Source organism: Monodelphis domestica, chromosome 2, assembly GCF_027887165.1.
Source record: "Monodelphis domestica isolate mMonDom1 chromosome 2, mMonDom1.pri, whole genome shotgun sequence".
Lineage (NCBI taxonomy): Eukaryota > Metazoa > Chordata > Mammalia > Didelphimorphia > Didelphidae > Monodelphis > Monodelphis domestica.
Window position 1 is genome coordinate 487,001,380 of NC_077228.1, and position 25,726 is coordinate 487,027,105.

At 41.5% G+C, this 25,726-nt stretch overlaps 2 protein-coding genes across 3 annotated transcripts in view; one reads left to right on the forward strand and one right to left on the reverse strand.

The window, feature by feature from the left end:
- Positions 1–3,413: 3,413 nt before the first annotated feature.
- Positions 3,414–5,210, reverse strand: LOC130456960 (basic salivary proline-rich protein 1-like). The gene is made up of 2 exons (XM_056814753.1): positions 5,127–5,210; positions 3,414–4,454 (listed from the first exon to the last, which is right to left on the reverse strand). The coding sequence occupies exons 1-2, from the start codon at positions 5,208–5,210 to the stop codon at positions 3,414–3,416; spliced, it is 1,125 nt and encodes a 374-aa protein (XP_056670731.1).
- The window catches only part of VANGL1 (VANGL planar cell polarity protein 1), an 89,506-nt gene continuing 67,450 nt past the window's right edge, over positions 3,671–25,726 (forward strand). For both annotated transcript variants that reach the window (XM_056819250.1, XM_056819249.1), the window contains exon 1: positions 3,671–3,971. The gene's annotated coding sequence lies outside the window, so the exon portion shown is untranslated. The remainder of the gene's footprint in view (positions 3,972–25,726) is intronic.

The window sequence follows — 25,726 nt, forward strand, 5'->3', positions numbered from 1 at the left end:
CTGAAAAAGACAAATCCCCAGCCTGGTTATGGCACTTTCCTTTACATAGTAGGCTCTTTATTGGCAAGGTCTTTTTATTTTTGTCTTTGTAAACTCAACCTGCCACATAGGCATTGAAGAAATATGTCTCAATTAAAAGAATTGTCTGATATGGGCCTGTGGCTTTTACCTCTATAGGGAATTCCTGCTCTGAAATTCCCTTTACCTCCACATGGGCAGGTTAGCATCTGGTACAGGGAGATCAAGTGCCTTTCCTCTAATCATATTTGTAGTGTCAGAGGTGAAGTAGGAAACATAAGTTTCCAAGGCTTACTCTCTATTCAATAGAGTCTATTGCCTTTTGCTGACCCAGTTGACTCTCCTAGCATGGCCTATTAGATAGATAATTTGGTTATTTTAATTTTACAAATAAAGAATCTGAAGATCAGAGAATTTGAGTGGCTTGTCCTTTAGACCAGCTTGTACCAGATGGAGAGAGTCGATTGTTAAATTTTCAGTGGGACCATTCACAACTGAGAAATCAGCTGTTCTTAGAATCAGGGCTTGATTTACTGTTTGTTGATTGTCTAGACCAGAGCACTGGAGGAAATGGTAAAAATATAGATTAAAATTTAATTTGGAGTGTCCCTTGTTAAAACTTTACCAGTTGTGACATAAGAAATGACAAATTAAATGATCCAAAAAATCTGGAAAGACTTCTATGAAGTGATGCTAAGTGAAGTAAGCATAACCAGGAGAATGTTATACACAGTAACAAAAATGTATCATGATCATTGATCATTATTATCAACTAGGGAAAGGATCCAGGACAACTCCAGAGGATTCATGACAAAACAATCTCCACTGCATTGAAGAAGCAGTAGGAGTCTGAATTCAAATAGAGACATAGAATTTTTTACTGTGCTTCCTCCATGAATTTTTCTCTAGTTTAAACAATATGTGTCTTCTTTTATAACACGATGAACATGAAAATATGTATTATAGGATAATATAGATATAACTTGCCTTCTTGGGAAGGGGGGATGAATGGAAGGGAAAGAAAGAACATGGATTACAAAATATCAAAAAATGAATATTGAAAAATTGCATTGATGTAATCTGGAAAAAATGTATTATAATTAAAAAAAAAAACAACCATTTACCAGCACACCTCTGCTTATGCCTATGCAGATAAAGGGTACCCCTTAAGATATGTCCTTGGACAGGAACTATTTTGATTTTTTTTTTTATCTTTGTAACTCTATAATCTTAGAAGAGAAAGCAGATTGGCATATTGGAGCCAGCCTTAGAATCAAGAAAACCTGAGTTCAAGACTCACTGCTGCCCTAGGCTGGCTGTGTGTGGTGTTGAGCACCAGCAAACTCACAAAGATTCTTCTGCAAACCACCTGAGCATTGGTAAGTGGGAACTTTTTCCTATACTAAGGGAAAGTACAGGTTTCATATATTAAAAAGCCCTATGGATTTTTTTTGGAGGGGTTTTAGAATATTGCCATAGTACCTTACTCATTAATAAATATGTTTAATTAAATGAAATTCAAACCTAGGTCTCCTAGGCATTGCTCCTCCGAAATATATTATTATTATATACTAGTTATATATATATATATATATATATATATATATATATATACTAGTTATTATTTAGCTATGGGAAACCTTTGAGATACTGCAAGAAGCAGATGGCCCCTAGCCCACCAGCCGGTCCCTCATCTTTGCCATTGGGCCTTCAAAGCCTCAATCCCTGCCCTAGTCTCTGGAGAACCCAGTTTTCCCTTCCTGCCCAGGTCCTTTGAGGCTAGCCTCCTGTGTGGATCCCACAGGCTGGAGAGTGAAAAAGCAGCCACATTGTAACTGGTTCATTTGACTAGTTTAGCCTGGGGAGTCATCAGAACCGATCTTTGTTGTGACTGGAATCCTCCTCTTCAAATTACTGGAACTGTTACTTCTTTGAGATGCAACACCATTAAGACATCGGCAGAATCTGTTTCTACTTTCTTATCCTGAAAGTCTCTTCTCAACCCTTCCCTCGAGAGAAAGCACTGGTGAAAGGAACCATTTTTATGGTTAATTACCACAAGCCCCGTTTCTTCAGGACAGGACAGATGTTGAGGGTCATTTGTAAGAAAAGCTGCCAAGGGAAATAGCTCTGACCCAACTAACCAATCGGGGTTGTCAGTGGCCAGGCCAGACCTCGACTTGTAGGAAAATCCTCAACTCCTCTCATGTTAAGACTATGGGAATCCTGGTACTACCAGAGTTGGGAGAAGCTAGAAAACTTGGGGTGGAGGATTGGTACTGTCTCAGTTCTCATGACTCATTATTTTACAAAACCTTCTTGCCTTCTCTTTGGGGCCAAGTCCTTTGCTCCTGAGGAGAAAGCTGCCACAGAAACAGACTATGAAAGGTGCTAGAAAAACTGGTGAAGAAGACTCTATTACTCTGTGCCCACACATTATAGTGGACCTCTCCATTAGCCTTCCCCTTCCTAACAACCTGCCATGGGGCAGAGCATGGCACAGCTGTCTCCCACCAGACTCCCAAGGTACAATAGACCCAGAAAAAAGCATCTCTAAGCCTATTTAGTTGAAGAGTCTTTCTCTTCTGTATTTGGGTGAGCCCCATCCAGAGAGGGCTATGGCTTTCACTAGTCTGCAATTCTGTGATGCTGCAATAATTTAATAAAATTGTTGCAGAACCCTCCAAATATTTTTACCTATATAGATGCTAGCTAATAGTATTATTGCTTACAATACTTAACTAGAATGTTAACTCCATGAGGGCAGGAGCTAGATCTCCTGTTTCCCTTGGATACTTTCCAGTGCTTTGTATAGGGGCACACAATAAGTACTAAATAAATGTGTCCTCTTTACTAGACTTTGGGGTATGGAGGAGGGGAAGGAATTGGGGGAGCAGAGGCCAGCACACTGTTAGTCTAAGGCAGCGGTTCTCAACCTCTCAGTTTGTAGCAATGAGAATACATAATGCATATCAGGTATTTACATTCTGAATCATAACTGTAGCAAAATTACAGTTTTGAAGTAGCCACCAAAATAAATTTTTGGTTTGGGGTCACTGCAACATGAGGAACTGTATTGCAGGGTCACGGCATTAGAAAGGTTGAGAACCACTGGTCTAAGGGCTATCCAATATCCACAACATCCCATATCTGGTTTGGTCCAAACTGATCCAACAGGCTAGGATAGAACTCTGGACCTGGAGTCAGGAAGCCGAGTTCAAATGTGACCTCAGATACTTAATAACTGTGTGACTCTGGGCAAACCATTTAACCTTCTTTGCCTCAGTTTTTTCATCTGTAAAATGGGTTGGAGCAGGAAATAGCAAACCACTTCGGAATCTTTGCCAAGAAAACCCCAAATAGGGTCTTGAAAAGTCCAGCACCGCTGAAAAAAACTACAGAATAACAATAATAATCCAACAGGCGGTCATTAAGCGCCTCATGGATGCAAGGCACTCCAAAAAATAAAAATCTGTGCCTGTCCTCCAGGTGCTTACATTCCACTCGTCGGACACTGTTGAGTGCAGAGCGTGAAGAAGGGGTAGGGGGTCCCCGGCTGGCAGGCCTCCGGGAGGTGTACAGAGGGGTGTCCCGGTGTGCCTTGGTGGCGTGCGCTGGGGCGAGCCCGGGACTCCGCCCCGGTGCCTGCAGGTGGGCAGGGCAGGGCAGGGCTGCGCTGCGCTGGCTGCGCTCCCGGTAGCTTCTTGGCTTCTGGCCGGGCCGGGCTCGGGCTCGGGCTCTCGCTCGCTCCCTAGCTCACTCGCTTGTTCGGCGGCGGGGCTGGGCTCCGGGCTGCGGGGCGGTGCCGGGACAGGAAGCGGAAAGCAGCAGCGGAGCGGCAGCGGCGGGGCTGCGCGGAGCCTCTGCACGGAGCCCAGCGCAGGCCGCAGAGCCGGGGGTCTGCAGGGCGCCGAGACCCCGCGCTGGGGGCGTCCGCACCCGCCGGGACCCAGGTGAGCCCCGGGGAAGGCCGAGAGGGACTGGGCCGGGGAGCCGAGCTGCGAACTGTGCCTGGGAGCGGACCTCCCAGGGGAGACGCCCCCCACCCGGGGACCCCGCAGCACCCCGCAGCACCCCTCCATCCCCGAGACTGCGCTCTTGCCCTCTCTCGGGGCTCGGGGCCCGATTCTCCCTTCTCCCTGCCGGGGACCCCTCCCGACTGCGCTAACTAGCGGATCCCGCCCCATTTCTTTCCTCCGTTGACCCTGGGAACCCCGCTTCCCTCCGGTCCCCCGACAGATGTGCCCTCCTTTCCCGCCGCACCCTTCCCCCCGACCCCGCAGCCTCACATCAGTATGTGGTGCCGGGATGCCCTTCCCATCCCCAGGACGCCCCTCTTCCTCCTCCCTTCTCACATTTTGAGGGGCAGGGGCGTTCGGGAGAGTCTCCTCCAAAGCGCAATTTTCGGGGCGCTTAGAGCGCGGTGGAACGGGAGCCTATTTCCCGTCCTTGGCCGCATCCCAAGTGGCTTATCCGCTGCAGCGGGTCCCAGGGAGGCCCTGGGTGGCCGGCCAAGGCTAGGTCTTGGCCGCATTGGGGCCGCCCTGGACCTCCGAGAGGAGGGGAACAAAGATCCCCGAGGCTTCCCCTGCTCAGGTCTAGGAGCCTGGGCTAGAGCATCAGCCTGGGACTTCGGAGCTGCCCAGGGCTTTCCTATTTTCCCACCTCCCTTATATAACTGAGGCAGCCCTGAAGGCCCAGCCGGCTGAGTCCCGCTGCGCTTCAGGGAGCAACAGGCAGGTAGGAGTTTACTTTCAAAAAACGCCCGGAGTGGAGCAGAAATGGGTTGGCAGAGACGCAGCGCAGAAACCCCTCTTCGAAGGAGAACTCCTGCTTCAAGCCGGAGCAAAGGCAGCCGCAGGATAGAACCTCATTTCCTTCCCGAGCCTTTGAACTGCCCCAAGAAACAAGTCTAGTAAAAGAAGTGTAAAGGAAGCATTATAAAATTTTAAACGCGTTGGGTTGGGGAGCCCAGAGTTCCTTAGGAAATAGGGCCTGACTGTCCTGGAATCCTAGTCGGCTCCCTTTCCCGGCTCACACTCCTCCCCCTACCCCCTTGGTGTGGGGGGGGGGGGGTGGGGGGGGGACGGCAGTTTTTCAAGTTTTACCTTTGTGTCCCCAACACTTAGCGCAACGGCGTGTGCACGTAGTAGGCGCTTACATGCTTTTTGAACTGAATTCGCTGCTTGCATTCTCGATCTGCAAACTAGGCAGAATCTTTACTTAGTGAGAATGTGAGGTGGTACATTTAGCCCCTAGTTAGGAGGTGTTAGCATGCATATTATGGCGTTTTTTGCTAACTGCATACGAATGGTCTGTATATTTTTAGCTACGCTTTTGAAAAGCAAGTAAGCTGTAAAGAATCTGGCGTTTTCACCGACATGTTTATAAATTTTGCTGGGGCTGCTGAAAAATATTATAACTTGTGTCACTAATCAACAATGCTAATTAGCATTCTCTTTCCAAAGGGTGGGTTGTTTGATTACATGTCTCCTAAGTCTTTAAGTGAAATGGCAGAAACTGTCTGAATCTAGGAAGGCATAATTAGCCATTTTATGTAACCACTAATTAGAGTTTTTAGAGTTGAATTAAGTCAATGTGATATAGTTGGGGCTTTGATTTGTGGGAGGAAACTGCTTTATTTTACAGTTCAAAGAAACAACACACTCGACATAATCCATTTGTATAGCCTTCCCAGATTTGGGGTGCTACTCGGTGTAATTAGAAAATGATGTGGGTGGTGTTTTCTCCTTGGTGATGATGGGGGACCAGGGTGCTGATTCTTAATTTGAAAGTAAAATGTGGTTAAGAGTTTTGTGAATGCTACATTTGGAGGCATCAGTTGCCAGCAAAAGATACTCAGTCCTACATGGGATTTGGATTTCAATGGGGTATAATAAGGATAGTAACAGAATGATAAACTTAAATTTTGGACCACAAAAGAAAAAAAAAATTAAAGTGGACTTGTCTTGTCTCTTGCCAAATAAAAGGCAAGAGCCTAGATCAGTGTCCAGCTACCCCTTTCCCCTCACACTCCCACCTCTGATCCCCTTATAATTGAGAGACTGCTGGGGGCACATTTGTACCCCCAGGGCAGGAGATGGAATTGAATGAATAGATGACGGTTTTGAAGCATTTATGACTTGGCTGTCCACCTGTTAGTCAAGAAGCTTCTCTTGTGAGTGTGATATTGCTACAGAATTTCTAATGAAAGTAATTGAATTAGGCCAGTGAAAGTGTCATTTCCTGTATGGTTGCTTTTAGGGTGAGAGGGAAAGGGGGCAAGCCAGCTGCCCCTAAGGGCAGATTTGACCTTCTGGGGATGGACTTTCTATCTTCTGAGATCTCCCTTTCACTAGCCTGAATGTGTTGCCGAGGGTCCATGTATGTTTCCCTGCTGTCGGTTTCAATTCTTGTCATCATTATCAACTCTTACTATGCGGAGGGAGCCCTCCCTGTGTCGGGACACCCTAGGGAGTTGGCTACAAAGGAAATAGGCATGGAAGGAGAGGGGGAGGGGAAATAGGAGGCATGGGAGGAGAGGGGGAGGGGAGAGCACACCTGAATAAAAATCAGGCTACAAATAAAAATAACTCTACCCAAAACACAAAAAACAGAAAACTAACCACTTAACAGCTGTTCAAACACATGAACACCAGTGATAAAGGTATTGCAAAAGGCATCACAGTGAATGGACCCTAGAGAGATTGATCTGGGGGAGGGAGCTGAAATCTGTATTTCAATGAAGGTAGCCTGCCATTTCCTTCACATGTGACCAGTGGCAGAGAAGCATTAATTTAAGGTGGTTACAGAGAAGCGACTTGATTCTTTAATATACAATAACCATTGTTGAACATTGTTACCAAGCTGGGTGAGGCAAGCCCTCTGCTAGAGTAGAAAGAGTTTTAAGTTTGTAGTAAAGCCTGGGTTCAAATCCAGGTCCTTTTGGGAAGGAAGTGGGGAAATCATTTTGTTTCTTGGCTCCTTGGACCTCAGTTTTCTCATCTATAAAAAGAAGGGTTAGTTATTATGATCCCAAATAGCCTTTCCAACTCCAGATCATATGGGCTGTCTGTGTATCTTTAGTAAAATTCATGGAGATCCTTGTCTTACATTCTGTCCTTCCCAACATGCTTTCTCATTTTCTCCCAGGTTCTTGGATTCCCTTCTCTCCTCTTTCTCACCTTCACGCTAGCACCCCCTGGATTCATTATTCTGACAGTAGGAGTGCAAAAGAAGAGCGCAAAGGAATAGATAAGAGAAAATTTATTTTTAAATGAATGTTACAGGTATTCAGGTAGTTTATTAAATTGGAAGCTTTGTGAGAGCAGAGGCTATGCCTTACCTAAATATTTCCTCTCCTGCTGCACAGTGGATGCTTAATATTTGTCAAATGAAATTTTAAATTAAACTTTAAAATTGTGTGGAAGTAGATAATACTTCCTAAGGAGACTTATAAGCTTTTGCTGTCATGAATAGGGAGGTTAATTAACCTCTGAAAACCTCAGAGGCAGCTAAGTAGTTCAGTGGATAGAACACCAAGCTTACAGTCAAGAACTGAATTCAAATTCAGCCTCAGACGCTTAACTAGTTATGTGACCCTGGGCAAGTAACTTAACCCTGTCTGCCTCAGTTTTTCATTTGTAAAAATAAGTTAGAGAAGGGAATGGCAAACCACTCTATTTTCTTTCCCAATAAAATCCCAAATGAAGCTACAGACATGACCAAACAACCGAGCAACAACAAAAGTTTTTATAAATACACATACACACATACTAGTATTTGTCTATTTATCTGTAAAGTCTCCTTAATCTTTAAAGTTTTAGAAAAGTTCTATGCACATTATACTCAGTTCATATAACCACAATATATCCACAGCTCCCCTAACTATAGTTGTTGTCCTTATCAGATGGATGTTTTTTTTTTCTGTAAAGCTAATGTAAAACACATTCTTTTAAACAGATGATAATAATCTTAATTTTTGTGATGACAAAATGGTAAAATAATTATAAAATTGAAGTTGTATTCCCATAGAAAAGATTATTTTAACTCCAAGATTTAGGGGAAACCCACAAAATATGGATAGCTTTTTTCAAATCATATATTTAAAGGAGAATACTCTTATTGGATGCTTGGATGGATATGTAATTTTGTTGAGGAAGTATCCTCCTTTCCACAGATGTATCAGAAGATTAACCCCTTCATTTTATACATAAGGAAAATGGGTTCTCAAAAGGTGAAGGGATTTGCTTAAGATCCCGTGGTAGTAAAGATTGGAGAACTACATAGCCCTGCCTCTTCAAAGCTATCATTTTCTCTTCCTTTTCTTCCTCAACTCTTCTTAGCTAGTGGTGCCTTTCTAGAAGTCTTCATAGAGCATACTGTCAGTAGTACCCCATGGGCCTTCCATTTCTTTTAATATGTCAGGTACCAAAGCACTTGGACTATCCATCCCTTGTCCTACATTCTTTCCATTACTTTGAGAATAGCGGATCTCCTTAGTCATGTGCTGTGTTAAAGGGAGTTGGACTTTGGGCATTGTGGGTGTGGAAAATAAGACTTAACTTGAAGGTCAGGGGGAAGCCAGGTTTTTACAGCATTTATCATGTGTAAATAATTGGTAGCATACTACCACTAATGTATGCCCACGAATGATCTTTCCATTGGCCTTTGGGTTATTTTAAATTTTGATTGTTCTGAGATTGTATGATTCACAGCCATGTAGTTTCACTGAGGGAATGTTGTCATTAAAGAGATGGACTTTTGCAGTATCCAACAGTTTGGGGATATTGAAAAGACCCTCTCCCAAATATAGTTTAGCTTAACTCTTCCTTCTACTGAATTCTATGCTTGGTGCATTACAGACAGGTGACAATTTTATGTGTGTGTGTGTTCAAAAAGAGATATGGATATATACACATATACCTATATATACATGTGTGTATATATATTTCTGGAAGGAGACCTTAGACATCATCTAGTCAACTCCCTCTTTTTACAGATGAGGAAACTGAGGCCCAGAGATATTAAATGACTTAATAAGTAGCAGAAGCAGGGTTTGAACTCTGGACATCTGACTCTAAATTTAGTGGTTTTTTTTTTTTCACTGTACAATAAGATATGTTCTTTTTTTGACATAACAATCATCTTGGGTTCTTGAAGACTATGTGAGCAAATATTCCATCCTGCTCTGGAAAGCCTTTGAGTTTGGCCCCAGCACTAGATTCCCTGTTTTGAAGGACCAGCCTAAGAAGTTAGAGGAAGCTTACCAAGAGTACAATGGCTCCATGTGACCACTCACAGATTAATTTGAAAGACTCCCTGTCTAGCAGCGTGTCATACCATAGTCTGAGCAATTTGTATTTTTCATCCATTTCCTCCCAAGCAGCAATGGTGGAAAGGAGAATGTCTTTCACGTTTCTATGGATTTCATTAAAGAACCATCATCGTGTCCTGGGGCTCAATACAGCTTGTATAAAATCATCTGTGAATAGGATTTAGACTTTGTTCAGGGCTTCTTCCTCCATGACATGAAATTAACCATCAAGGAGAGCTGGGGGTGGAAAGAAAACCAGTAAGAAGTGCTGGAAGGAACTTACAAGGACCAGTGCTGTATCCTAAATTGTTGTACTGAGAAACCATCCACAAGAGAGTGTGTTTGACATCTAAAAATTTGGTCTGTGGTTTTGTGTGTTCATCCTAAGATAGACCCCCTTTACAATCTAGCCAAATATAAGCTCTTTATTCATAAAGGAACCTCCGCTTTTCAGCCCATATTTTTTCTTGTATTTATTTTTATTTTTTTTTTCAAGATTCCATTTGACAGACAAGAAGTCTGTCAAGGAAATGTTGATACAATTTTTAATCATCGTTTTCTTACATTTTGCAATCTATGTTCTTTTCTCCCTTCCCCAAGGGGGCAGATAATATGATCTAGTTTGTGTGTTATCATATAATACCTATTTTCATGGTCATCACTTTGTGAAAGAAGACATACACAAGAAAAATTAATGGGGGAAATAAAGCGAGGACTGGCATGCTTCAATCTGCAGTCAGACTCCATCAGTTCTTCTATGACTGTGGATAGCTTTTTATGTCATGTCCTTACATTGCCAGTAACCATTAAAGTCATTCACAGTTGACCATCATACACTATTGTTGTTATTGTGTGTGTACAACATTCTACCAGTTCTGCTCACTTCATTGCAAGTCTTTCCAGGATCTTGTTCATCATTTCTCATGGAGCAAGAGTATTTCATTACAGTCATTTACAACTTGTTCAACCATTCCCTAATTGATAGCCATTCCACCATATTTTTGTCTTTTAAAAAATTCTTTAAAAACCTTTACCTTCTTGTCTTAGAATCCATACTGTGTATTGGTTCTAAGGCAGAAGAGTAGTAAGGGCTAGGCAATGGGAGTTAAGTGACTTGCCCAGGGTCACACAGCTGGGAAGTGTCTGAGGTCAGATTTGAACCCAGGACCTCCCATCTCTAGTCCTGGCTCTCAATCTGCTGAGCTACCCAGCTGCCCTCTATTTTTATCTCTTCATTATAATGAAAGCTGCTTTATTTTTGTTGTTGTTATTTCCTTAATTTATTATACTTCTCACTATGGATTTCAACTAATGGCAAGGTCAGTGTGAATGATCTTTCTTTTAAAAAATGTTTTGATCACTATATTTCATTATAATTGGTGTCTTTTGCAATCCTCTGTATTTAATCTAATGCATTTAAAAACATGATTCTGAGAAGGCATCTGTAGGCTATAGAAGACTGTCAGAGGAGACTATGACTCAAAAAAAAAAAGGTTAGGAACCTCTGACTGATCCTTTAAGTGGTACTCATCTGTTTCATAAAAGTGGATTATAGGAGGAACCACTGAACTCTTTGCTTTGCAATTAATAAAAGGCAAGAAGGTCCTTGCTGAGATGTTTACCTTTTGGTTCCAGAATCTAAATGTATATAATCAAGATAGATATATATGGATATATGTCTCTCCAGATACCACTGTGGCTAGAAGTGGCTAGACTTCCTGAAAATTGACATGCCTAAGGATTAACAGAGGCTCTATGTACACTAAATATTCCCTGCAGTGCTTGAAAGGAGGAGGGCACTCAGGGTTTAGTTCATGAGCAAACATTTATTAAGCACTTGCTATGTGCCAGGCACCATGCTAAGTTCCGGGGATATAAAAGAAGGTAAAAGTCAGTCCCTGCTCTGGAAGAGCTCACCCTCCGATGCCTTCTCAAAGAGCTTAGCACTTTGAACCAACAAGATGGATTCAGGATAAATTGGAGCTATTCTACTGAGGAAAGGTCCTAGCCTTAAGGAGAGGCAGCAAAGGCTTCTTGTAAAAAGGTCTGGTTTTAGCTGAGGCTTGAAGCAAGTCAGGGAGGGCATGAGGCAGGGATGAGCAAGGAGAGTTCCAGGAATGATGGACAGCAAGGGAAACTATCCAGAGTTTGGGAGATGGACTATCTTGTTCAAGGAACAACAAGGAGGCCAATGTTACTGGAGCAGAGAATGTGGAGGGAAGTAAGGAGTGAAAACACTGGAAAGGTGAAGGGGAGGGTAGCTTAATAAAGGGCTTTGAACTTCAGAAGATTTTCTGTTCAAAAGTTAATAGAGAATAGAAGACTAAGCCTGGAGAGTGGAGGTCCTGGGTTCAAATGTGACCTCAGACACTTTCTAGCTGTGTGACCCTGGGCAAGTCACTTAACCCCCATTGCCTAGCCCTTACCACTCTTCTGTTTTGGAACTAATACACGGTATTAATTCTAAGACAGAAAGTGGGGAGTTTTTTAATTTAAAAAAGACAAAAAGGGCTTGGCAACAGATTGGATAATAAGGTGTGTGAGAGAGTGAGGGTTCAAGAAAAATCACTTGGATCACAACCACAAGCCTAGGTGACTTGGAGAATGGTGGTATCCACCACAGTAATAGGCAAGTTAGGAAGAGGGAAGGGTTTGGGGGGAAAGCTAAGGAGTTCTTTTCAAATGTGTTGAGTTTAAGATGTCTATGGGATATGCAGTTTGAGATGTCTAATAGTCAGTTGGAAGATGCAAGTCTGGAAATTAGGAAAAGCTTTGGGCTAGAAATCTGAGTGATTAGCATAGAGATACAGTTTGAATCTATGAGAGATGATGAGATCTTTCAGTGAAATCCTATAGAAGGAGAAGAGACCCAGGACATGCCCTGGAGGACACCCAGTTTTGATCTGTGATGTGGATCAAGATTCAGCAGAAAAGACTGAGAAGGAGTAGTCTGACTGTGGAACTGTGGACATTAGATATTAAAAATATATGCAGTAGATATCACTGTGTAAGAGCTAGAAAGTGAGTTATTATTTTTTGGCAAGACCAGTAAGGGGAGAACCATAGATATGTTTTTAGGCATAAAGGAAGCAAACAACTAATAAATGGGGAGAGGCCAAAGTGAGAATGGAGATGATAGAGGGAGCAATCTGCTGGAAAAAGTCGGGATGGATGAGATCATCGAGCACTTAGCACACTGCCTAGCAATATAGGTGCTTAATAAATGTTTATTTATTGAGTGATCATTTGTGCACAAAGAGAATTTTCCTTTGGTCTGGAGAAGGGCCACCTCTTCATGTGAGACAGGAATAAGTAGGAGTAGCTATTAAGGGAAGACTTATGTGTGATTTGAGAGGAGTTCTCAACAAATAGACTCTTTTTTTTCAGTGAAATATGAGGCGAGGCTCTTAGTGGAGAGGGTGTGTAGAGGAAGAGTTTGGGAGGTTTGAGGAGCAATGAAAAGATTTGAAAAAGCCTCTGAAATGAATGGAATAATGACTCAGTTTGTTATTGTTTGGTGGTGTCCAACTCTTCCTGATGTCTTTTGGGGTTTTCTTGGCAAAGATGCTAGTGTGATTTGCCATTTCCTTCTGGAGCTCATTTTACTGATGAGGGAATTGAGGTAAATAGGGTTAAGTGACTTGCCCAGGGTCATGCAGCTAGGAAGTGTCTAAGTCCAGATTTGAACTCAGAAATGTAAGTCTTCCTGATTGCAGGACTGGCACTCTGCCCAGTGTTCTAACCAGCTAGCTGCACTTGTGACTCAATTAGGGAGGTGTCAGAAGATTGCTTTGCAGCAGTGAGAGTCCAGGTGAGACTATGTAACACTGATTTGTAGTAGACTGGAGCAGTAGGGTTGTGTGATATTCTCCAGCTTTGTTCAGTAACATGAGAGCAGAAGCAAATCCAAGGCTGAGGATTCTGGGGCAAGATTGGTGGCAGGATAAAGGGGCAAAAGACTTGAGAGATGGATGGGGTAGAATCAGGCAGTTTCCTAAGAGATTGAGATGGAGAAGGGAGCAGAGCATCCTCAGCACAGGGGGAATTGTCTGGGAAAGAGTTGAGGAAGTAGAGATTGGAAGATGAAGAACTGACTTTGGGGTTGTAAGACTGAGGGAGAGATAGCATGTTCTTGTGACTGTGGGTTGTATTTAAGGGGATGGAGGGGAGGACTCAAGCCCATTTTTACTTGGGGAGACAGGCAGGAAGTATCTGGAATTTAAATTTTTGCCAGTTGATGTGATACTGTCCCATAAGATGAAGCTTTCTAGGCTTAGCTTTTCTGTGTGACCTTGAGTAAGTCATTACACTTGGGCCTTGAGATCTAAGTGATGTCAGGTTCTAAAGTGGCTCAGAGCCAAGTAATAGAAGCAGAGTTGTGTTGGAGTCAGCTCCTACTGGTAGTCTCAGGGAAGCCTATTGTTAAGTTTTCAGTGTGAGTGTTTATACTTTAGAAGAGATACACGGCAATTAGTGTTTTGCCAATTCCCTAGACTTAAGAAGGTAACAGAGAAAATATTAATAATGCAGATTAAAATTGAAAATGTGTCTCTTTTTATGGAGAACTGATTGTTAAACATTTACCAGCATACCCCAAAAGACTTAGGTTCCAATTTTGCCGCTAACTAACTGAAATCTGTGGCAGGCAGGGATAGTAAAGTGGAAACTCCTGAACTTGGGGTCAGAGGAACTGAGTTTGAATATTGTCTCTGTCATTTTACTACCTGTATAACCTTGGACAAGTCACTTTTTTGGGTCTCAGGTTTCTCTTCTATAAAATGTTATTGTTCAGTCATCTCAATTGTATCTGACTCTTCATGACCCCATTTGGGATTTCCCTGGAAAAAATCCTGGAGTAGTTAGTCATTTCCTTCTCCAGCTTACTTTACAGATGAGGAAATTGAGGCAAATGAGAGTTAAGTGACCTGCTCAAAGTCACACAGGTAGTGTCTGAGGCCAGATTTTAACTCAGAAAAATGAGTCTTCCTGACTGGAGACTTGGCACACTCTCTGCTGCCCATCTCTATAAAAGAGGGAGATTGAATTAGGTGATCTCAAACTAGATGAATGGCCCCTTGATCCTTGGGCAAATGGCCTCTGTTTACACCCTCTGTAAAAGGAATAGATTGTACGAGATCATCTCTAAGGGCTTTTTAGCCCTAACATTCTATTATTCATACCCTAAGTTTTCATAATTTTATGATTCTAAAATCTAGTCATTACCAGTGTATGTACTGAGGCCATCTTCCTTCCTTCCCTGCCCTTCCTGCTATCTATCATCTTGTTTATATATGGATGTTAAACTGTGAGCTTCTTGAGGGAAAGAACTCTCTTACTCTCTTTTGTCTTTATTTTGTCCCCTGGGCTTGACACAATGCCCTGGCACATAGTAGGTGCTTTACATAAATTGCTTGTTGATTTGACGAAGAGTTCTCCTTCATTGCTTTATTGTCTTTCCTAATAATCAGGGTCTCCTGCTTCTGGGAGCTTCATTAAGGGGACAACAAATTATCTTGTAAAATACCACAATTGCAATGATAACCTGCAGGACATACTTCCTGCTAAGTACAGCTGACCTCTGGTCCTGATTCTCAAACCTATTTTAAAAAGAAATTAACCTGAGATTTTATGGATTTAGGGCTCGTCTTTACCTTCCTTACTTTCCCTTAATTTATAGTCTGATTTAATTAGTTAGCAGTTTGGGACTGCTCTGCATTTTTCTCACAAAGCCCCTATAAATTTTTTTTGCCTATGAATGGTGTGTTAAAGGAAACTGCCTTAGCAGCTGCATTGGGTTTGGCAGTCTCTTGACTTGAGCTGTCCCAGGATTGACTGAGGGAAAGGAGGGAAGGGAATGATCTTTATTTTTTTTTAAACCACCTTTCATCTTAGAATACTAAGTTATAGCTACTGTAGATACTAAGTATAGGTTCCAAGGCAGAAAAGCAGTGAGGACTGGGCAGTTGGGGTTAAGTGACTTGCCCAGGGTCACACAGGGAACAATCATTTTTTAAGTGCCATGTACTATATGTGCTGGGCATTGTGCTAAGCACTTTCTCATTTGATTATCATAACAATCCTTCCAGATAGATGCTATTTTTTCTCCCTCTTTTCTAATTGAGGAAACTGAGGTAGACAGAGGTTAAGTAAGTGACTTACCCTTTGGTCACACTACTATTAAGCATCTGAAACTGGATTTGAACTCAGTTCTTTTTTACTCCAGGTCCAGTGCTTTATCCATTTTGCCACTTAATAGTCCTAATAAATGGTGGAGTTGGATGGGAAGGGCAAATGAATGATTTTTTTAATTAAATGACAATACTTACCCCTGTAAGAATATAGTCAGTTTTGCTAGGTAGTTGATTCTTGGTTGTAGACCTATTTCCCTTGGTTTCTGGAATATCATATTCCATGCCTTTTGGTCCTTCAGTATAGATACATCCAGATCCTGTGTTATCGTAACTGTGGTTCCATAGTATCTGAATGACTTCTTCCTAGCAGCTTGTAATATTTTTTCCTTGGTCTGGTAGTTCTTGAATTTGGCTATAACATTCCTGGGTGTTGTTAATTGAAGATTAAGTACAGGAGGTGATCTGTGGATTCTTTCAATCACAACTTTTTCCTCTTGCTCTAGAATGTTGGGGCAGTTTTCTTGAACAATTTTCTGTAAAATGATGTCCAGGCTTTTTCTTTTGTCATGATCTTCCAGTAGTCCAATGATTCTTAAGTTATCTCTCCTAGACTTGTTTTCTAGATCTTCCGTTTTGTGGATGAGGTGTTTTATATTTTTCTCAATTTTTTCATTCTTTTCATTTTGTTTTATAGCTTCCTGCTGCCTTATGAAGTTGTTTGCTTCTAGTTGTTGGATTCTAGTTTTTAAAGACTGAATTTCATCCCTGGCTTTTTGGTCATCCTTCTCCTTCTGGTCTGATTTTCTTTGGAGGTCCTTTTTCATCTCCTTTGCCTCATTTTCAAGCTGATTAATTTTGGCTTTCAAGACACTGTTTTCTGTTTCCAGATGACTTAGCTTGCTTTTTAAGTTCTTTTCTTAGTTGTCTTCAGCCTCTCTTAATTGTTTTTTGAATTGTGTTTTGAGTTCCTCCAAAGCCTGAGTCCAATTCCCTGGAGTTTCTGTGTTTTTACTTGGTGTTACTTGATCCTCCTCTATTTCATTTGCCTGGATAGAAGCTTTTGATTGTAATTTCTTTTTTCTTTTTCTGTTGTTTACTCATATTTTCCTCTTCTCCCCACCACCCCTCTTTTGTTAGCTGTAGTCTTGCTCTTCTCATTATATGCTGGATCTGTGGGTTTGGGCTGTTCTGTCCAGAAGGGACTTCTTCTCTGTTCTTCTGATTGATTGGGTTAGTCAGATCTTCTCCAGCTGACAGCAGAAGCCGAAAAGGAGCTGGGCTTCCTACCCTGTTATCAAGGTTGTTGCCTGTAGTTTGTTGCAGCCTTTGCTCTTGGAACTTAGTCAGCAAGCCTCTCAGATCAGCCTGTGGGAGAGGGGTGTTGGAGCTTGAGCTTCCCTGCCCTCTGAAGGCTTCTTATCTGCCCTTGATTTGTCAAGGTTGTCAAGATTGAGTCAGGGTGAAGCAGTTGATCTGCAAAGCTGGATGTGCCCTGAGGACAAAACCTCAAAGGGGTGGGGGGCAAGATGGAGCATCTTGGTTGTGATCAGGCTACTTGCTCTACACTTCTCCTCAGGCTGCTTCTATGCTGCCTGTGTTCAACACCCTGAGCCTAGTTCAGCTGTACCAGCAAAGTATTCCCTCCTGACTAGCACCCTTTCCAGCCCAGAGATTCCAGCCATCACTGGAGGCTCAGCACTGTAGGTGGAAGAGGCATCCTGGGACCTTCCTTCTTCCTTCCCCTTAAACCCATGTGTTCTTGAATTCAGGCTTTTTTGGGGTGAACCTTTTAAGTTGGGTCCAGCAGGAGGGTTCCCTAGGTCTGCTGTTGTTAAATTTGGTTTTCAGTCCCCTTGAAACATTGTGTTTTTGATTGGTGAGGAAGGGTTTGAGGAGATCTGAGCTGTTGCTGTCTCTAAGCTGCCATCTTGACTCCGCCTCTCTGGAAATGAATGAATGAAGGCACATTCTTTAAAGGTTTACTCCCAGCCATACATTACTGAGTGCTGAGAATACAAATGCAAAAATCATAAATAGCCCTTGCCCTTTAGGAGACTGCATTATAATAAATGGAATCCACAGGGATTGGAGAGTAGTAGCCTGGGAGCACTACTTTGGTTTGGAAAGTTGAGAGGGTGGCAGATTGAACAAAGTACTAAAAGGCTCCTATCCTAGAGTAAAAGCCCATTCAAATTGAGGCAATCAGAGAATGTAATGAATAACTAGGTGACCCAGTAGTCAGTAGTCTTGAGTTGAGAAGACTCACTTTCTGAGTTCAAATCTGGCCTCTTATACTTACTAGCTATGTGCCCTGTGCAAGGCTCTTCATCCTGTTTGCCTCAGTTTCTTCCTCTGTAAAATGAACTGGAGAAGGAAATGACAAACCACTTCAGTATCTCTGCCAAGAAAACCCCAAATGGGATCCCCAAGAGTCATACGTGATTGAAACAATGACTTATGTGGCTAGATAACAGATACTCAAAGAAGCAAAAAGAACATCTCTACTTTGTTATTCTTTTACAAGGATGAACATGGTCTTCATTCCAATTTAGTGGAATTTGAACTTGGCTGGCCAGGATTAGCCAATTACTGAGTGTTCTCTATAAAACAAGATTCTCTGAAGGAGAGGTTTGGATCCATGGGTGGTACCCTGGTAAACATTTTAACAACTGGCTCTCAAAAAACAAAACAAAACAAAATGAAGACTGGACATATTTTTAAACTTACTCTGATTATTATCATTTTCTTAAGCCTATACAATCAATAATCCAATAAATCAAGCTCAAAATTTGTTCTGTTTGCCAATTTCCAAGATGTAAATGCTCACACTGAAAATTTAACAATTGACTTTAGTGGATTTGAACTGATTCCAGCATCCCATTGCCTGGATCCCTTTGGCAATCTGGTGAAGCCTATAGATTCCTCAGAATAGTGTGTTTAAATATACCAAAATAAAGTACACAGGATTACAAAGGAGAATGGTTATTTTGAAATACAGTTATGAAAATATTTAAACATAATTTCTGGGATACCAGATTAAGCTCCTGTTCTAGGAAGTCAGGGGTGAAAAGAGGCAGCTCAGCAAAGTGTGAATTTTGTTAGCAGAAAAGATAACTGGCTATGGAAGAAAAACCTAGTCCTTGAGAGTAAATCATCCCTCTCTTCCAGGGAGGATGGAATTTCTTTCACTTCTTCCCAGTCTGCCTAACTTTGACCATAACATTTTTTAAATAATAAATTGAAATTTTTTCCATATTACATGTTGATACAATTGTTAATATTAATTTTCTGACATCTTGCAATCCATGCTCTCTCCTTCCTTCGCATTCCTCCTCCCTCCCCCAAGAAGGCAGGTAATATCATATAGGTTGTACATATATTATCATATAATACATATTTCCCTGTCTGTCGTGTTGTGAAATAAGGTAGAAATTGCTTTATTAGAGAAAAATTCATGGAGAAAATAAAGTGAAGAATGGCATGTTTCAAACTGTGTTCAGACTCCCTGTCCTTCTCCGGCAGTGGATAGCATTTTTTGTTATGAGCCCCTTGCAGTTGTCCTGGATCCTTGTCTTGTTTTTAATACTTAAATCATTTGCAATCGATCATCATAAATTATTGTTGTTACTGTGTATAACGTTCTCCTGGTTCTGCGCATGTCACTTTGCATCACTTCGTAGAAGTCTTTCCAGCGTTTTTTGTCATCATCTTGTTTGTCATTTCTTATGGCACAATAGTATTCCGTTACAATCACGTACACAACTTGTTGAGCCATTCCCCAATCAATGGACATCCTTTCCTTGGTTTCCTTTTCTTTGCCACCACAAAATTGGCCATAGCATATTGCAGCTGAACTCTTTGTCCACACCTAGAAGGGAACAGACCCAGGCAATTAAGGACAAGAAGAGCTTCGTGAGCCCAGAGGGTTAGTTATCCCTCAGTATTAACATTAGAGCTGTTTAGAGCAGGTCCAAAGAACCCAGTAGAGCTACTAGTGGAGATGTGATACCCAGGGGAGCAGCCTAAGGAGAGGACATGGAGATGACATGGAGGAAGTTTGAATGGAACACTATTGGGATGGCAAATCCCTGGGCCAAGAGTGTTTTCTACAAGTCTTCCTATCTTCCTATCTTCTAGTGTCCTGTGCCTACCCATTTTCCCCACTACTGTTGAGTGTGTTTTTGATAGAATATGTTCCAGGTTTATGGAAATAATTTTTTGTACCTATACTATGATAGTTTCTACCCACTGGAAACCCGGATTTCTGCCCTGGCTCTCTTAGACCCAACAGTTAAGCAAAAAGCATTATATTGGTGGGACCTCAGATTCCATGCCACTTCCTGGCTGTCTTCCTGCCATATCCTTGTTTGTAATTTGTATCCTCCAGTTCTTAGCATGGTGTCTGGAACATAGTAAATGTTGAAGAAATTAACTCAACTTATCTGTCTTCTTTCTATTTACTGTTTTACGTTTTCTATTTATTTTCTTTTTATTTATTTCTTGCAATGTGATGCAGTTAATACCATTTCTTTAAACTAATGGGTTAACTACTATAGGTAAATGAACCAATAGGGTAAGGGAAGTAATATTAGGACTACAGACCCACTGAGCATGTAGTATCTTCTCTGAAATCTCCTAAAAGTGAAAAAACAGTACAGAGAAGTGTTGTTCAGTCCTTCATTTCTGAAGAAGACCGATGACATCATGGGGTGATGTCCTGACTTGCAAATGAATTGGATTTAAGTAAGGTGGAACTACTCAAAGTCTTCAGCCTCCCTCTTTCTTCCACAGCCATAGAAGTTCAGTGGCAAGGCAGAAGTCAGGATGACTGGTGATGGCTTGGAATACAGTGGATGACCTCAGCCCCTTTGATATCTAAGCAGTCTCTAGATGCCCCACAACACCTGCCTTAGCAACCTTTCACAGCTGTTGGAACAAATTGTTCTCCTCTGCCCATTCCGCCAGGGAAAGTCTTCACTTGCTTGGGGTAGACACTCCCTAATTCACTGAAAAGCTAGTGACCTGTCAGTTACCCTCAACCTGGTTTAGCCCATCTGCCAAGATGGTTTACTGGGTTGTGGTTCTGCACGTGCTACGGCTTCTTGGAGGCACGGGTGAGAATTGGGTGAAAGGTGGTACCCAGATAAGTTTATGCAAAATAGGTGTGGTACCCAGTCTGGGGACTCTACCATTCCCTATTTTTCATATTCTATTATATCATATTATTATATTCCTATTCATAGTTGCATTTTTGAAATGCTAGATGGCCAGATCCCCTAGGTTCAAGTTCCTTCAGGTCAGGGACCATGTCATATTTATCTTTGTATTATCTAGCATAATTTCTGGCACATAGTAAGTGTTCAATAAATACACGTTGAATTGAAACATACTTCACATACTTAGATGGTAGGCAGAGGAAGATTGATAAAGAAGTGTCATAGAAACAGGAGAAATAGACAAAAAAGCAGTATCACAGAAACCAAGGGAGGGGGCAGCTAGGTGAATCAATGGATAGAGAGCCAGACCTGAAGATGGGAGGTCCTGGGCTCAAATGTGGACTCAGATATTTCCTAGCTATGTGACCCTAAGCAAGTTACTTAACTCTAATTGCCTCACTCCTACTGCTCTTCTGCCTTGAAAACTATACACAGTGTTGATTCTAAGACAGACAAGGTAAGGGTTTAAAAAGGAAAGAAAGAAGGGGGTGAGGGACAAGGGGAGAGAGAGGGAGTGAGATAGGAAGGAAGGAAGGAAGGAAGGAAGGAAGGAAGGAAGGAAGGAAGGAAGGAAGGAAGGAAAGAAGGAAAGAAGGAAAGAAGGAAGGAAAGGAGAGAGAGAGAGAAAGAAAGAAAGAAAGAAAGAAAGAAAGAAAGAAAGAAAGAAAGAAAGAAAGAAAGAAAGAAAGAAAGAAAGAAAGAAAGGAAGGAAGGAAGGAAGGAAGGAAGGAAGGAAGGAAGGAAGGAAGGAAGGAAGGAAGGAAGGAAGGAAGGAAGAGAAACTAAGGAAAGCAAGAGCAACCAGAAGGTCATGGCTAATACAACAATGTCAGTGTCACAACTGTGTCAAAGATTGCAGAAAGATGAAGTCTGAGAAGAGACTAATAGATTTAGAGGTTAGGTTTTGGTTTTGTTTTTTAACCCTTATCACTTTGTATCTTAGAATCAATACTGTGTATTGGTTCCAAGGCAGAAGAGAGGAAAGAGCTAGGCAAGGAAGGTTAAATGCCTTGCTTAGAGTCACACAGCTGGGAAGTGTCTGAGGCCAGATTTGAATTGTCCCACCTCTAGGTCAGGCTCTCTAGCCACTGAGCCGCCTATCTGTCTCATATTTGGTGGTTAGAAAGTCATTTGTGAGTAGAATGGTGACAGCATAAGCCAAGATAGGGAAGGGTGGTGGTGATGAGTCCCCTATTTCCATGTGAGTAAATAGTGAGTGCTGCAATAAAGGACATTCTGGGGGAGAGACTAGTCCAGATTCCCATCTCTAATTCTTCTCCCTTGCTTCTTCAAAGATGTAATCGGTGATTCTTTTCAGACAACTTTCATAGATACTTTCTTATTTCTCATTTTAATTTAATTTATAATTTTATATATAATTATAATTTCTTATTATATTCACAACATCCTCATAATGTTGTGAAGAGGCAATATCGCAGTGTTATAGACAGACACAGGAAAGTGATTTATCTAGGCGCACCCAGTTAAGAACCCAGGCCTTCTGAATCCCAGGACCTGGCTCTTTCCCATTGGTAATATGAATAATTGATGTATTTGGCATTTGAAAATGTGCAGAGAGCACTTTACTCAAATTAATCACATTATTCAAACTTCATAATACTAGGAGGTAGCTTCTAGGACATAATTTTTCCGTTTTACAAATGAGGCAACGAAGACTGAGCAGTCAATTGGCTTGCCAGTTGTTGAAGACTATCATCTATGGTATTTGTAGAACCCAAGTCTTCCTACCTCAAAGTATAGCTCTCAGGCTACTGTACCTTTCTGACTTGAAATCAGATGATTAGAAATAGAGCCAAAAAAAGGGAAATCTACTCAGGAGGAGAAGAATACTTTCAGATACTTGACCTCAGTGTTCTCTTCTGTAAAACGAGGACAGAATGGTCCCACTGGCCTCTGACTCCTTCTAGCCCTAAGTCTGTGATCCTCTGATGCCCAAAAGCAGAGTTGAGAAGGGAGGGAGTGCTAGATATGGGGGACAACCCAGAAATGAATATATGTGAGAAAGAAAAAGCCAGGAGGCCAGTTTGACCAGACCACAAAGTCTATGAATAATGTCTAATAAATTTGGAAAGGAAGATTGCAGGCAGATTGAGAAGGGCTTTATAAGGCTAAATAAGGGACTTTTTTGTTGTTGTTGTTTTTTCTAGGTAATAGGGAGCCACTAGAACTTTTTGAGTATGGGTGTGACATAGTCGAACCTATGCTATAAGTTTATCCATTTGGTATCTGTAAAGAAGTTAGATTGAAGAGAGTAAAGACAAGAGGCAGGGGAGCAATAAGGATACTTTAACAGAAATTCACATGAGAGGTTTTTTGGGGAGACCATGTGAATGGAGAAAATGGAACTGACATAGGAGAAGTAATCCAGAGAGAATGGATGAGACTTGACAACCGATTGAGTATGGGGAATTAGGAAGAGTGAGGAGTTGGGGATGGATGATCCCCTGGGCTGAAAGATTATGGTGACTCCATAAAATCAGGGCATTTCAGAAGGAAGGATGGGTTTGGGGGGCAGGAAAGGTTCCATTTTGGCCATACTAGATCAGAGCTGCTTATAGGAGGGAAGTCTGATAGGCAATGGATCGTAGAGACCTAGAGCTTAGGAGGCAGATGTGGAAATCATTTACAGAGAGGTGATTTTGAGCCCACAGGAGCTGATGAGATCACTGAGAGAGGGAGAAAAGGAGAGGCTCCAGGACAGACAGTTAAGGAGAAGGACACAAGCCCTGTGTTTCTGTGAATTTCCCATCAGAAATGATGTATTTTAAAAAGAAGAAATTATACACACGGTTCACATATCTCTGAAAGTGTTTGCTAATTTATAGAACTTGTATAGACAGCTGGATAAAGTGAGACAAGCCTGCTTCCAGAGTCGTAGGTGGCAGCCAGAGTCTGGGCTGCTTTTCTCTGTTTCCTCTGTATCTGCTTGGTCCCAGGTTTGCAGTCTATTTTCCCTGACACGTAGCTCATTGCAGTTGTCTCTGCTCTTCCATCTTCCATATGGAGCTCCGGACAGGAGCTGTGTTATGTTTGGATACCGATGTAAGGAAAGCAGATGACAGATGGAACATGGTTCCAGTGTGGTGAGATGCAGGGAAGGAAACAGGCTTATGGATTCTAGAGGGTGAGTTCTTTCCTTTTCCAAGAATTCAAGAGCTTCAGCATTTTGTAGCACTGACTGAAAGAACGATATGGGCACAGTTTCGAAGGTTAGTAAAACTGGCCAAGAGGATACTTGGGACACTTTTTGTTCTCAAAACTGCCTCATTGGGTGTGGATAGTACAGGGGAGAGGTAGCCTGGGGTGGGGGTGGGGGGGATGCTGGATTTGGAGCCAGAGGACCAGAGTTCAAATTTCAGTTCTACCCTTTTAGTACCTATGTGACTGTGGGAATTTCACTAGAAGCTTTTATTGACTGAATACTCTGTGGCCAGCACTATGCTAGGTGTGTGGCAAGCAAAGGTTTTTGGTTTAAAAAAAAAAAAGACAATTCTTTCCTTCAAGTAACTTCTATTTGATTGGATGGATACAATTTACAAAGTTAAGCACATATGATAGAATTTGAGGAGGGAGAAAAGAACTAACAATGAGGGGAACCAACCCACATTTAGCCTTACTGCTACTGCTACTACTACTACTGCTATTACTGCTATTACAACTACTAATATTGTATCATTATGTTGTATGTATAATCATGTTGTTGTATATATGTATGTATATCATGTATGTATAATCATGATGTATAATCATAATGTTGTATCAGTAATATTACTACCAGTGCTGCCACTACTACTACCACTACTTGTGCTAGTGGTAATTTTACTACTAATGCTGCTACTATCACTACTGCTACTGCTGCTACTACTACTACTAGTGCTATTAGTACTATTACTACTGTACTATTAGTGCTACTACTATGGTGCTACTACTATTACTGCTGCTTGCTACTACTACTACTACTACTACTACTACTACTTTACTAAGATAACACTTAAGGCTTTCTACAAATTATCTTATTTGATCCTTTCAACCAAAAGTGTCAAAAACATCACTCACAACATTCCCAAGTACAGGACAAACTGGATAGAAATATTTTCAGATAGAAATATTTTTAGAAATTAATAAAAATACTTTAAAATACAGATGATATTATGTTTTAAAAGTAAATCACTATGTAGTCTATAGGAAATATCATGTAGGATTGGGGTTCTCAACTACGGGGTCTGCAGTTTGTGTGATTAGCTTGGTTTTAGAGGTAAAACAGGCTCAATGGTCACACAGGTAGTAAATGTCTGAGGCAGAATTTGATCTTGGGTCTTCTGACTCTTAATAAACCAGAACTCTTTCCTCTGTACCATGCTTCTTGCAAATGAAGTGGTTAAAAATGGGTCTAAGATAAAGAGAAGTTTACTTGGTAGGATTTGAACTCAGGTTATTGCGATTCTAAGACCCGTGTTCTTCTTCCAGCTCCAATTTCATGATCCTGTGACTCCCTGAAATTTATGAACTAATAAATGATGAGGGCATGTTCATTCATTGTAATATACCTGTTGGGAAGCCAGTCAGTCAATAAATATTTATTAATTAAATGCGTACTGTATACCAAACAGTATGCTAATCACAGGGGGTACAAAGAAAGGCAAAAGACAGCTCCTGAACTCAAGGAGGAAACAATATGTAATAATTATGTACAGAATAGCTATCAACAAGATAAAATAGAAATAATACATAGAGGGGAGGCACTAAAATTATTTTTATTATTTTTATTTTTGGAAATTTTTATTTAATTAATTTAGAATATTTTCCCATAGTTACAAGATTCATGTTTTTTCCTTCCCCCACTTCCACTCCCTTCTGTAGTTGACATACAATTCCACTGGGTTTTACATGTGTTATTGATCAAGACCTATTTCCATATTATTGATATTTACACCAGGGTGATCATTTGGAGTCTACATCCCTAACCATATCTCCGTCGACCCATGTGATCAAGAAGTTGTTTTTCTTCTGCGTTTCTGCTCCCA

What these genes read in the sequence shown, in the direction of transcription:
- LOC130456960 (XM_056814753.1), bottom strand. Translation starts at nt 5,210, where the DNA reads ATGCAAGCAGCGAATTCAGTTCAAAAAGCATGTAAGCGCCTACTACGT. An exon ending in TAAGTGTTGGGGACACAAAG is followed by an intron (nt 4,455 to 5,126) that starts GTAAAACTTGAA and finishes GACGGGAAATAG; the next exon opens with GCTCCCGTTCCACCGCGCTC.